This window comes from Phocoena phocoena, chromosome 18 (assembly GCF_963924675.1).
Source record: "Phocoena phocoena chromosome 18, mPhoPho1.1, whole genome shotgun sequence".
NCBI lineage: Eukaryota > Metazoa > Chordata > Mammalia > Artiodactyla > Phocoenidae > Phocoena > Phocoena phocoena.
Window position 1 is genome coordinate 9,124,176 of NC_089236.1, and position 14,065 is coordinate 9,138,240.

The window sequence follows — 14,065 nt, forward strand, 5'->3', positions numbered from 1 at the left end:
TTAAATATTATGAACCAACCTCTGCTAGCCTCAGATTTTTCCTCTGCAGCCTCCTCACCTCGCCAGGCCTTCACAGAATTGAAGAGAGTTAGGGCCTTGCTCTGGGTTAGGCTTTGCCTTAAGGGAATGTTGGGCTGGTTTGATCTCCTCTCCAGTCCACTAAAACTTTCTCCATATCAGCAATAAGGGTGTTTTGCTTTCTTATCATTACGTGTTCACTGGAGTAGCCCTTTTAATTTCCTTCAGGAACTTTCCCTTTGTATTCACAACTTGGCTAACTGGCACAAGTGGTGTAACTTTCAGCTGATTGCAGCTTTTGACATGCCTTCGTCACTAAGCTTGATCATTTTTAGCTTTTGATTTAAAGTGAGAGATGTGCAATGCTTCCTTTCACTTGAACACTTTATAGAGGCCATTGTAAGGTTATTAATTGGCCTAATTTCAGCATTGTTGTGTCTCAGGGAATAGGGCGGCCTGAGGGAGAGGGAGAGAGATGGGGGAGTGGCCAGTCTGTAGAGCAGTCAGAACACACACATTTATTAATTAAGTTCACTATGATATGTGGGAGTGGTTCATGGCACCTCAGAACAATTACAATAGTATCATTAAAGATCGCTGATCGGGCTTCCCTGGTGGCACATTGGTTGAGAGTCCGCCTGCCGATGCAGGGGACACGGGTTCGTGCCCCGGTCCGGGAGGATCCCACATGCCGCGGAGCAGCTGGGCCCGTGAGCCATGGCCGCTGAGCCTGCGCGTCCGGAGCCTGTGCTCCGCAACGGGAGAGGCCACAACAGTGAGAGGCCCACGTACCGCAAAAAAAAAAAAGATCGCTGATCACTTATCACCATAACAAATGTAATAATAATGAAATCATTTGGAATATTGCAAGAATTATGAAAATGTGACACAGAAACATGAAGTGAGCAAATGCTGTTGGAAAAATAGCACTGATGGACTTGCTTGACACAAAACTTCAATTTGTAAAAAATGCAGTATCTGTGAAGCATAATGAAACAATTTTTGTCTGTATACAAAAAGTATGTCAGACAGCTGGGTCACAGTAAAAAAAAAAATACTGTATATTTGGAGTGTAATTAGAACTACAGCAAGAGAGGAAAGAGAATATGAAACAGAAATAGTATTTGAAGTGATAATGCCAGAAAATTTTTCAAAATTTATGAAAGACGTCAAAGCTATACATTCAAGATCAGGTAGAAGCCCCAAATAGGATAAATATAACACAAAGCACACCCAGATACATCATAGTAAAACTGGAACCAATCAAAATAGAAAAGATTAAAAGCATTTACAGCAAAAAGACAGAAAACCTTCAAAGGGACAAGACTGTCACTTGACTTCAAAAGAAAAGATAAGAAAATGGAATAATATCTTGAAATTATCGAGTGGAAGAAATGTACCAATCTAGAATTCTAAACCTGGAGAAAATATCCTTTAAAAAGGGAAGGCAAGGGCTTCCCTGGTGGTGCAGTGGTTGAGAGTCCACCTGCTGATGCAGGGGACACGGGTTCGTGCCCCGATCCGGGAGGATCCCACATGCCGCGGAGCGGCTGGGCCCGTGACCCATGGCCGCTGAGCCTGCGTGTCTAGAGCCTGTGCTCCACAACGGGAGAGGCCACAGTGGTGACAGGCCCGCGTACCGCAAAAAAAAAAAAAAAAAAAAAAAAAGGGAAAGGCAAAATAAAGACATTTTCAGACAAACAAAAACTGGAAGAGTTCATTAGCAGTTATCCCAGCTAAAAGAATTTCTACTTTAATTCTTTGGGTAGAAAGCAAATTATCACAGAGACAAAACAGAGTGAAAAACAAGAGAAAGAGGAAAATATGTTGGTAAGTCTAATTAAATATTAACTGCATAAAATTAGAAGAGTAATGGTCCTGTGTGAACAAGAGCACAGTAAGCATCAGAGTATAAAGGGAGTTGATGTATTTTAAGTTTTCTTAGAATACTGAACCTACTACTGTTCTGAAAGTTTAAGACAGAATTATTGAAATTGGCCTTCAGTAAGTTAAGGCCACTACTCTCTAGGACAACTACTAAAAGAATAGGAAAATATAAAACGAATAAGCCAGTAAAGAGGAGAATGGAATAAAAATATTTAACCAAAAATAAGGCAAGAAGAAGATGAAAATGAACACAGAACTGATAGAACAAACTGAAAAAACTTCAGGTGGCAAATTTTTATTTTATTTTATTTTTTGGCTAGTTTTTAAAAAAAACTATATTTGGCTGCCTTGGGTCTGTTGCTGTGTGCGGGCTTTCTCTAGTTGTGGCGAGCAGGGGCACTCTTCGTTGCGGTGCGCGGGCTTCTCATTGTGGTGGCTTCTCTTGTTGCGGAGCACGGGCTCTAGGCATGTGGGCTTCCGTAGTTCCGGCACGCGGGCTCAGTAGTTGTGGCTTGCGGGCTCTAGAGCACAGGCTTAGTAGTTGTGGCACACGGGCTTAGTTGCTCTGCAGCATGTGGGATCATCCTGGACTAGGGCTTGAACCCATGTCCCTGCATTGGCAGGTGTATTCTTAACCACTGGATCACCAGGGAAGTTCCTCAGGTGGCAATTAATCCTAATCACTATTTACATAACATGTAAGCAGAATATGCTAATTAAATACAAAGTTGACAGAAAGTTTGTCAGAACTGGGTTGTGTACAGTTCTATATATGACATTTAGAAGTCTTCAAGTATTCTATTAGTTACTGTTACTCTGTCTTTTCCCCCTGAGATTGGGAATGGGATAAAAATATCCACTATCACCACTTGTGTTGTTTTGAAGGTTCTGGCCATTCTAGGAGGAAGAAAGAGAAATAAAATCCATAAAGAATGAAGAAAAAAAAAAAGCTGTTATTACTATGAACGGAGAAAACCTAAAAGAATGCAAAAGTTAATAGAATTAAAAATTGTCTTTAACAAAGTCCCTGGATTCAAAGTCAGTATAAAAAAGAAGTAACTTTATATTTCTATGCCAATAATAAACAGTTAGAAAATAATTATTAAAAATTACATTTACAGTAACATCAAAAACAGTTAAATGCCTAGGAATATACGTAAGAAAGGTAAGCAATACCTCTACACAGATGTTTAAGAAACATTCCTCAGTGAAGTTAAAGGCCACCTAAGGTATATACTGTCTTCATGAAATGAAAAGGTCAGTATTATAATACCATGGAATGGGATGGTGATACTATAATGATGACAATTATCTGCAGATTTACAGTTCAATACAATATGTATCAAAATTCTAGCCAGATGTGTGTATATGTTGGCGTAGAGTGGTATAGGGAGAAGAGACAAGCTGATTGTAAGATTTCAATAGAAATGCAAAAGGCATAGCCAAAATCATCTTGAAGAAGAAGAAGAAGATGATGATGATGATGAAGTAGTTGTAGTAGGAGGAGGAACAGCAGCAGCAGAAGTCAACATTAAAGACATTTGGAAAACAAAACAAAACAAAAAGACATTTGGAGGACTTAAGCTACTAGATATCACACCTTGTTATAATAATTAAGAAAGTATGAAACATAATCGATTATATACATATGATTTAGAACAAAAGTAACAGTAACATCCTGGAGAATTTCCTAATATTGGATTTGGCAGTGTATCCCTACATGAGAAATCAAAAGCACAAACACTAAAAAAATAAAAACCAAAAACAGATAAATTGCACTTCATCAAAATGTAAAACTCTTGTGCATCAAAGGGCATTATCAAGAAAGTGAAACCATCAACAAAATGAAGAGGGAACCTACTGAGAGAAAATATTTGCAAATCATGTATCTGATAAGGGGTTAATATCCGTATTATATAAATGACACATATAACTCAATAGCAAAAAAACAATTTGATTTAAAAATAGGCAGAGAGGGCTTCCCTGGTGGTGCAGTGGTTGGTAGTCCGCCTGCCGATGCAGGGGACACGGGTTTGTGCCCCGGTCCGGGAGGATCCCACGTGCCACGGAGCGGCTGGGCCCGTGGGCCGTGGCCGCTGGACCTGCGCGTCTGGAGCCTGTGCTCCACAGCGGGAGAGGCCATGGTGGTGAGAGGCCCGCGAACCGCAAAAAAAAAACAAAAACAAAAAAAATAGGCGGAGACATTTTTCCAAAGAAGATAAACAAATCATCAACAATTATATAAAAGGTGTGCAACATCAGTAATCATCAGGGAAATGCAAATCAAAACCACAATAAGATAGGACCTCACTCCTGTTAGATTGGCTAATATAAAAAAGACAAATAACAAGTGTTGGTGAGGATGTGGGAATATAAATTGTTGGTGGTGGGAATGTAAATTGATGTAGCCACCATGAAAAACAGTATGGAGGATCTTCCAAAAATTAAAAATAGGAAAAAAAAGTTATAAATAGAAGTACCATGTGATCCAGTAATTTCACTTCTGAGTATTTATCTGAAGGAAATGTGACTACTAACTCAAATAGATACCTGCACCCCCATGTTCATTGTATCATTATTTACAATAGCCAAGACATAGAAGCAACCTAAATGTCCATCTATTGGATGAATGGATAAAGAAAAAGTGGTGTATATATACAATGTAATATTATTCAGCCATAAAAAAGAAGAAAAAATCTTGCCATTTGTGACAACACTGATGGACCTTGAGGGCATTATGCTAAGTGAAATAGAGAAAGATAAATACTGTGTGATCTTTCTTACACACGGAATCAAATCTGAAAAACACCAAATAACAACAACAATAACAAAACCCCCCAAACTCATAGATACACAGAACAGATTGGTGGTTGTCAGGGGCAGGGGATGGCTGATGTGCAAAATGGGTAAAGGGAGTCTTCTAAAGGTACAGTTAGAAAATAAATAAGTCAAGGAATGTAATGTACAGCATGGTGACTATAGTTATTAATACTGTATGGTATATTTGAAAGTTTCTGCTGAGAGAGTATATTTGAAAAGTTCTCATCACAGGAAAAAGAAATTGTAACTGTGTGGTGATGGGTGAAGACTAGACTTATTATGGTGATCATTTCATAGTATATGGAAATATTGAATCATTGTACATCTGGAACTAATATGTTACATGCCAATTATGTCTCCTTTTTTTTTTGGCAGGGGGTGGGTTATGCGGGCCTCTCACTGTTGTGGCCTCTCCTGTTGCGGAGCACAGGCTCTGGGATGCGCAGGCTCAGCGGCCATGGCTCACGGGCCCAGCCGCTCCGTGGCATGTGGGATATTCCCAGACCGGGGCACGAACCCGTGTCCCCTGCATCGGCAGGTGGACTCTCAACCACTGCGCTACCAGGGAAGCCCTATGTCTCCTTTTTTAAAAAAAGAATTATCAATTTGAAAAAAAAAGTGAAAAGTGAACCTACAGAATGGGAGAAAATATTTGCAAATCATATATCTGATAAGAGACTTTTATCTGGACTCTATAAAAGAACGATTACAACTCAACAAAAAGACAACCCAATTTTTTTAAATGGGCAAAAGACCCAAATAGTCATTACTATTAATAGGTGCTATTGTAATAGCCTTTTCTTTTTATATTTTTGTATTGTTTTGTATTTTGTAAGGTATGTTCATTGTTTTTTTAGACATGATGCTATTGCACATTTGATAGACCATGTTATAGTGTAAACATAACTTTTCTAAGCACTGGTAAACCAAAAAAATTGTGTAACTCATTTCATTGCAATATTTGCTTTCTTGTGGTTGTTTGGAACCATACCTGCAGTATCTCAGAGGTATACCTGTTTCAGCCTGCTCATGCTTCAGTTTTGTTTTCTTCTGACCCATCTTTGAATTTACTCATTCTCTCCAGATTTGTCTAATCTTACGTTAAACCTATAAATATGAATTCTTAATTGCAGTTTTAATATATTTTTATTCTGTAATTTCCTTTAGTTTTTAAATATAGTTTTTAGTTCCCTGCCGAAATTCTTTTTCTTATCATTTAATCCTTGAACATCTTTAATTATGTTAAAGTTTATGTGTGTTAGCCTCAATATCTGGATCTCCAGGGGCTCTTTTTCTCTTGTCTGTTTTTCGCTTGATTTTTGGTCAAGTCTTATCTTGCACACATGTTATTTTTGATTGAGCTGTAGACTTTGTGAACAAAAAATTGTAGAGATAATTTGAGGCTCTGGGTGATTTTATAATTCTTCCAAACAGCATTTATTTTTGCTTCTGACAGGCAGTTGAGCTACTGTCAGATCACATTCATTCAGTCAAGACTGCAGTGATTGGAAGCTAGCCTTCAGTTTTTGACAGGCTCATTCTTTTTCTGGTCACTTTTATGTCTAGGATGTTTTTATTTGGGATCCCCCCACAAGTCTAGGGTGTTTAACAAGGACTCTACTCTTTATTGAACTCAGAATTCCACTTTTTTTTCCTTCTACCTCTGTGACAGTGATGAAAACATTGCTCAACCTTTTAACCTTTTTCACTTTCAAAATCAGGCATCATTTATATAAGAAAAGCAGTTTTAGTGCCAGACTCAAATCTCTTGATTATTCTCCTCTTTTGAAACTTTGCCTGCAAAGATTCAACACCCATGAATTCTTAGCACCTGGTTTTATTATTCTCCAAACTTTTCTTCCTGTTTCTTTCCTGCCCCAGGTAACCACTTTGTTGAATTTTGGCTTATTATTCCCTAACTAAAACAAAACACCATTTTACCATATATTCATCTCTAAACATGTACTTGTTTAATTTTGCTTGCTCTTGAAGTTTGTAAGAGTTATTTTATACTGAATGTATTCTTGGGTGACTTGATATTATCATTATGGATATGTTTCTTAGAATAACCCTTGTTGTCAAATCTAGCTGTAGTTCATTCATTCATTACTCTGTATTATCACTGTGTGAAATGTCTCTTATTCTCCTAATGGACATTTGGAGTATTTCCATTTCTTTCCTCTTTTGAACAGTGCTCCTGTGAATTTCTTATAGAGGCCTTCTGATGCATATGAGCACAGATTTCTCCAGGTTACATTCACAAGAGTGATATAGTGATGAACATCAGTTTGTACACATATTTAACTTTTCACTTTATTGCTGAATTATTTTTGAAGATGGTTGTTAAAACTTATTTTCCTCTCAGCAGTGTATAACACAAATTATTGTCAGATTTCTTAATTTTTGCCCGTTTAATTAGATATAAAACAGTGTCTCAGTATAGTCTTAATTTGCATTTCCCTGGTTACTAAAAAAGTTTATATGTCTAGTCATCATTCATGTTGCCTCCTTTCTGAAATTCCTTTTCATGTCTTTTGCTTTTTTTTCTTGGGTTGTCTTTTTCTCATAGGTAGTCTTTACACACACTAATATTTTTTCAGGTACATGTTGAAGTATGTTCATAAAATGCATAAAATCTCATTTATGGTGTGTCTTTTTACTCCCTTCATTGTGTCCTTTGAACAAAAATTATTAATTTTAATTTAACTACATTTATCATTCTTTTGTAGTTAATGCTTTTATATCTTGTTTAACAAATCATTTCCTATGCCATTGTCATAAAAATAGTCTCCCATATGTTCTAAAAGTTTTAAAGTTTTCTTTTCACACATAAAAATTTTAATACATCTGGAATTGATTTGTTTGCTTTTTCTTGTATGCTGTGACTTAAGGATTCCATTTCTTTCTACTCTCCATTAGGGTAACCAACTTTCCCAGCAGAATTTATGGAATGGTCTCTCCTTCTTCCAGTCATCTGCAGTGCTAACATTCATATCATACACGGCCTCTATTCTTTCCCATTGCTTTGTTTGCTCATCTACAATTTTCTTTCATTAAAGTTTTATAATTTTCTCTGTAAAGAAAATTTCTCTTACACAACTTTGTTAGGTATTTCAGTTTTTAAAATTATTTTGTTTTGTGGTGGATTTGGGGAATTATTTTGTAGTTTTTAATCTCATATCATCTTGTCTTGCTAAACTCTTTTCTCTTTACTTTTCATCATAATTATGAGAAAGGCCAATTTTGATTTTTTTTATCCTTAAATATTTTATCTCTATGTATTTCCTTATATTTCTATATGTATTTCCTGTACTTACCTTTTTTCATCTCAGCTTCATCTGTCAGTTTTTGAAAGAGGTATATTCAAGTCTACTGCTGTGATGATGAAGTTTTCGATGTTCTTTTTTTAAAAAATCATTTTTGTTTTGGTTTGTTTTGATATTAAACTGCTAGTTTTACAGATGTTCATGAATTTTATATCTTATGTAAGATTAAAGAGAAGTACATCAATATCCTTTTTATATTAGTATCCCATATAAATCCATATCCTGTTTAAATGCTTTTAGATCTTGATTAGTGTATTTTTCCATTAGTTTTAGATTTTTTCTGTCTTTGGTTGTGTTGCATCTGTTGTGGTTTCATGTATTATTTTTGAACCTCTCTATTGGTCTTACTTATGATAACTTTTTTGTTTGAACCTGTCTGTTGGTCTTACTTACGATAACTTTTTTGTTTTCTATTTGTAATAATTTATGCTGATTGAATTTTCTTGTGAATTAAATATTTTAGTGGAATGCATCTTTGAATAATTTGTGCAAAATGGCTTGTAATTTGGAAGCTTTCTCTGTGATTTCTGAAAATATTTTCCTCCTCATTCTTGAAGATTAGAATTCTATTTTTCAAGTCACTTAGCTAACAGAAAATTCAGAATATTGTTTTTTGGTGTGTAAAGAAATCTGAAGTTGATATGGTTCTTGTTTCTTTTTTGGTAGGTTCCTCCATGCAAGCTTGAGATTTTTTGGATATTCTTAGTTCAGAAATTTCATCAGTATGTTTCTAATGAGATCCTTATTTCATTATTTTCACTTCACACTTTGAAGGCATTTCTCAGCTGAAGAATTAATTCTTAAGCTGTTTGTAAATAGCTCTGTTTGGGGAGTTTGCCTTCTGGATGTTTGAGCTACCTATCCTGTTGCCAAAGGGTTACCTGAGGTGCTTTTTTTTTTTTTTTTTTTTTGCCATATGCGGGCCTCTCACTGCTGTGGCCTCTCCCGTTGCAGAGCGCAGGCTCAGTGGCCATGGCTCACGGGCCCAGCTGCTCCGCGGCATGTGGGATCTTCCCGGACCGGGGCACGAACCCATGTCCCCTGCACCGGCAGGCGGACTCTCAACCACTGCGCCACCAGGGAAGCCCCCTGAGGTGCTTTTTGATTTCTGTTTCCAACTGGAAATTACTCTTGTCAGGTCGAGGTAAAAATGGGACCTCCAGTGTTCCAAGATTGGGTTCAGCTCTTTTGTCACCTTATTTAATTTCCTGGCTGCTACTGTAAATTCACATTTCTTAATACCTTCAGCTTATCATCTCAGGGTTATACTATGATTGTGCTGAAAAAAAAAAAAAAAAAAAAAGGCTTTTTGGAGGGTGTTTCCTTCTGTGCTTTTCTGGAGTTGTAAGCCCTCTTAGCTCTGTTAATATTTTTTTACTGTATATTTTGCTTTTCGAAATTTTTCTTTGGTTTTGGTTTTTTGGGGGGCCCCTTTTGTTTTCGGCCCAGCTAACTGGTGTGTGTTTACGTGCATGTGCGTGTGTGTGCGTGTTGCCATTTTGGTGGGATTTAAATAGGAAGACACTAATGTATGTTTTCTGTTACTTCTGCAAACCTTTATAATTGTTCCTTGCTCAAGATGTTTTGCAGATACCTTTTCCTTCATCATTTATGACCTATAGCTGACCCTTGAGCAACATGGAAGTTAAAGGTGCCAGCCCTTTGTGTCGTGGAAAATCCTAATGTAATCTGTACTCAGCTCTCTGTATGTGGTTCCTACCTATCCACGGGGCATTTCTGATTCAATCAGCTGTGGATTGTGTATTACTGTAGCAGGCGTACATTTAAAAATCTACATATAAAGTGGACCTGTGCAGTTGAAACTTGTCTTGTTCAAGGGTCATCTGTACACTTTTTGGCTCCATTGATTTTTATCTTAGTCCTTGCCAACTGCTTTAAATAATTAAAACAGTAGATTAAAGGGGATTGAGTAAGGAAGTATATATATAAGTGGTTAAAGTTGGGCCTATCTCACACCTGCAAAGAACCAGCTGGTGATGGATGTATAAGATTCATTTGTGGTGCTAGTGAAGACAGGCCTTTCAACCTTTTTGAGTAAGTAACAGAAAACATAGTCATGTATAATGACTGTTGTTGCAGAAGATAAAAATTTCATTCATTCACTAAATATTAATTACACATGAGAATGTGTATTTGTGTTTTAAAGTCCTTAATTTTTGTTTAGCTTCCAGGAAAAAAGACAACTAAGCTTTGGGTTCCAGATGAAGAAGTTTCACCTGAGACAATGGTCAAAGTGAGTGATATGCATAGATCTGTTGATTTTAATATATTTAATATACTGTATTATTATAGGTGTTAAAATGTCTGTTCCTGTTTTAAAGATACGGCTATTAAAATCCTTCAGGTTTTTATATTTATTGTATGACATTATCCTCTGTGCTGTGAGAGTGTAGGGCAATAATGAGAAACTTGAGGCATGTGGGCAGCTGCACATAATCTAGTTTGGAAAACAAAGTTTGAAAACTTTCTCCATGTTGCTGCTTCTTAGATATCCACCTTTTAATGGGAAAAGGCAGTGCTGGTTTTCTTAGGTACATTCTCCTATTCAGCAAAGATGGTCGTCCAGGTTTTAAGACTGTTCGTCTTTTCCATGGGATTTGATATACTGTTTTATTTTTATTAAAGAAAATTCAGCCTGTAATTTCTTGAATTAGGAGTTATGGGTAAAGGATTGCTCATCACAGCTGTAAAGTATTGCTTTACTAAAACTGTCTGTACTCCGTAATGTAGACCTCATATCAAGCCACTGCCCAAGGTGTAAAGGCCAGGAACAAATATATTAAATATTATTTTTCTAATTATAATTTCTTGCAAATCCTTTCGTTGTATGTGTATTTGTTTATGTTTCATATTGTGAACTACTTTGTCACATTATTGCAGCTTCAGATTCTGATACTATTTCTCCAGACCTGTAGGGCAGTCTTTCCTTTAGCATCATTGAATGATGCTTGGAAATTTTGAGTTCCAGTATAAACCTGTTTTCTCAGCATTGGTCTCAAGCAGCAGTTTTGTATAATTGGGCAGCACTGCACTAGAAGGCGGGCCGCCTGCGCTTAAGTTCATGGTTACAAAGTGGCCCAGGAAGAGGATCTTAAGACTGTTAGCCACATGCCACTGTTCAAAACCCATTTAGCTCTGGAGCCTCAGATCTGTAAAAATTAAGATAATATGTGAAAAAGAGATAATATGCACCCCTTTGAAAGGGCTGTTGCAAGCCTTAGAGGCAATAACAGGTTTTAAAGTCTAAGTACCTCATAATTGTCAAATGCAGTACAAATGTAAGGTGGTATCAACTCTTAGACACAAAAGATCGAATATAATTTTCAGTTGGGATCTTTCTGGACTAGGGAAGTTAGCACGATTTTACTGTGGGCTCTAAAGGGTAAAGTGTTTGTTGGGGAAACATTTTTTAAAAAGCAAAAAGAACCAGTTTTTAGATAAATCGTTCATTTGTCAACTACCTGGGGGTGAGACATCTTTAATTTAAAACATTCAAAAAGTTATCTTCACACATGCAGAAGAAAATAATTTTTTTCTTTCCTTTTCTTAAAAAATATCTGTTAAAAACATTTCTTCATTCTTTTTCAAGGCTGATATAGAATTTCTTTAAATGGCAGCAATGTTTTATTTGTCAATTTGTATTTTAAATAGATTCAGGCTATTAAAATGATGGTTCGATGGCTACTTGGAATGAAAAATAATCACAGTAAATCAGGAACTTCTACTTTAAGATTGCTCACAACAATACTGCATAGTGATGGAGACTTGACAGAACAGGGGAAAATTAGGTATGTAATTACAACTTCAGAGTTCTTTGGATTACACACTATTTTAATGTCTGGTGTAATTGTTGAATGATGGTTTCTTTTTTAAAAGATAATTAATATTGCTTTGTAGGTATGCATATATTTTTATTGTAATACGCTTTTGTATAGTGGTTATTTCAAAATGACAGTCTCATGTCTAGTGCAAGGTACTGCTGTGCAATCTTAAGTGTTTTAAACAATAGATGTTTACTGTTTTGAATATCTAATGTAAAAATGTTACTGTACCAATCAATAACTGATGTTTTACATTCTTGTTAATGTCTAAAGCTAAAAGAGCAGACTGGATAGAAGGCAACTTACTGAATCTGTTTCCAGAAGTATAAATATATGCAAATGTGGGAAATGCACTTGGTGCAAATTTTTAAAAATACGCATACCTTTTTGTTTGTTTTATTTTGTTTTCTTTGAAAGATGTATAGTACAGTGACTGAAAACATGAGCTCTGGAGCCCAGATTCAAATCCTGGTACCACCTCTTAGCAGCGAGGTGCCTTTCAGCACGTTACTTTAACCTCTCTGTACCTCAGTTTCCTCATCTATAAAACAGAGATAATGATTACGCCTGTCTCATCTAGCTGTTATGATAATCAAATAAGTTAGTATATTTAATGTATTTAAAACACTGCCCAGCATGTAGTAATTAGAAGTATTGATGGTGGTAGTGGTTATTATGTCAAGGTTAGCTAAAATTTAGAAGTTTGTCCTCTGTGAAAACACAAGTGTCATTTATTGTCTCTTATTGGTAGTAAAACATGTGAGAATAACTTCCCCCACCTTAACATATGTATCTAGCTTCAAGTCTTTAGGACAAAATATAAATGGTGATTGCCAGCTGCTTAATACTTTTCCATCTTTGTTTCTTTTCCTCTTATATGTTTTGCTCTTGCTGTATTTTTTGCATAGCATATTAACAGTAGCACATTCTTCTCAAACAAATCAAATAATAAGAAAACTCTGTAAAGCATTCCACATGTATAACTCATTTATTTACCTTCCTTCAGTCTAATTAGTTGTCTTCACCTTCTACTCTTACAATTACATGCTAGCGTTCAAGATTTACATAATAATTAGAGAAAAATTTCCTTAGTATTAATACGTTTTGTCTTAAATTTAATAATTACATTGTTTATGTGCATTTTAGATCTTACCTGTTTTTGTTTCTTTTTTAATCTATTTTTGGTTGCGTTGGGTCTTCGTTGCTGCACGCGGGCTTTCTCTAGTTGGGGCGAGCAGGGGCTACTCTTCATTGCGGTGCACGAGCTTCTCATTGTGGTGGCTTCTCTTGCTGTGGAGCACAGGCTCTAGGTGCGTAGGCTTCAGTGGCTGTGGCACGTGGGCTCAGTAGTCATGGCTCGCGGGCTCTAGAGTGCAGGCTCAGTAGTTGTGGTGCACAGGCTTATTTGCTGTGTGGCATGTGGGATCTTCCCGGACCAGGGCTTGAACCCGTGTCCCCTGCATTGGCAGGTGGATTCTTAACCACTGTGCCACCAGGAAAGTCCCTCACCTGTTTTTATCCATGTTATTCTTTAATAAAATCACGTGTGTACTTGAATTCTGCACATGTATTTGAATTACATTGGGTCTGCTTTTTTTTAAAAATTTTATTGAATTATAGTTGATTTACAGTGGTGTGTTAATTTCTGCTGTACAGCAGAGTGACTCAGGTAAACATTTATATATATATATATATATAATCTTTTCATATTCTTTTCCATTGTATTTTGTCACAGGATATTGAATATAGTTCCCTATGCTATACAGTAGGGCCTTGTTTATCCATCCTGAATATAAAAGTTTGCCTCTACTAATCCCAAACTCCCAATCCTTCCCTCCCCTACACCTCCTCCCCTTTGGCAACCACAAGTTTATTTTCTATATCTGTGAGTCTGTTTTTGTTTCATAGATAATGTTGATTCATGTCATATTTTAGATTCCACATGTAAGTGATATCATATGGTATTTGTCTTTCTCTTTCTGAGTTACTTTGCTTAGTATGATAATCTCTAGGTCCATTTGTGTTGCTGCAAATGGCATTATTTCATTCTTTTTTGATGGCCAAGTAATATTCCATTAATATTCCATTATATACACCACATCTTCTTTATCCATTCATCTATCAGTGGACATTTAGCTTGTTTCCATGTCTTGGCTATTGTAAATAGTGCTG

The 14,065-nt window shown here is 36.4% G+C and overlaps 1 protein-coding gene across 2 annotated transcripts in view; it reads left to right on the forward strand.

Moving 5' to 3' along the window:
- PDS5B (PDS5 cohesin associated factor B) overlaps positions 1–14,065 on the forward strand; it is a 119,638-nt gene that overhangs the window by 73,018 nt on the left and 32,555 nt on the right. For both annotated transcript variants that reach the window (XM_065895882.1, XM_065895883.1), the window contains exons 21-22: positions 10,237–10,305; positions 11,724–11,860. In XM_065895882.1, the coding sequence (XP_065751954.1) occupies positions 10,237–10,305; positions 11,724–11,860 (206 nt within the window). The remainder of the gene's footprint in view (positions 1–10,236; positions 10,306–11,723; positions 11,861–14,065) is intronic.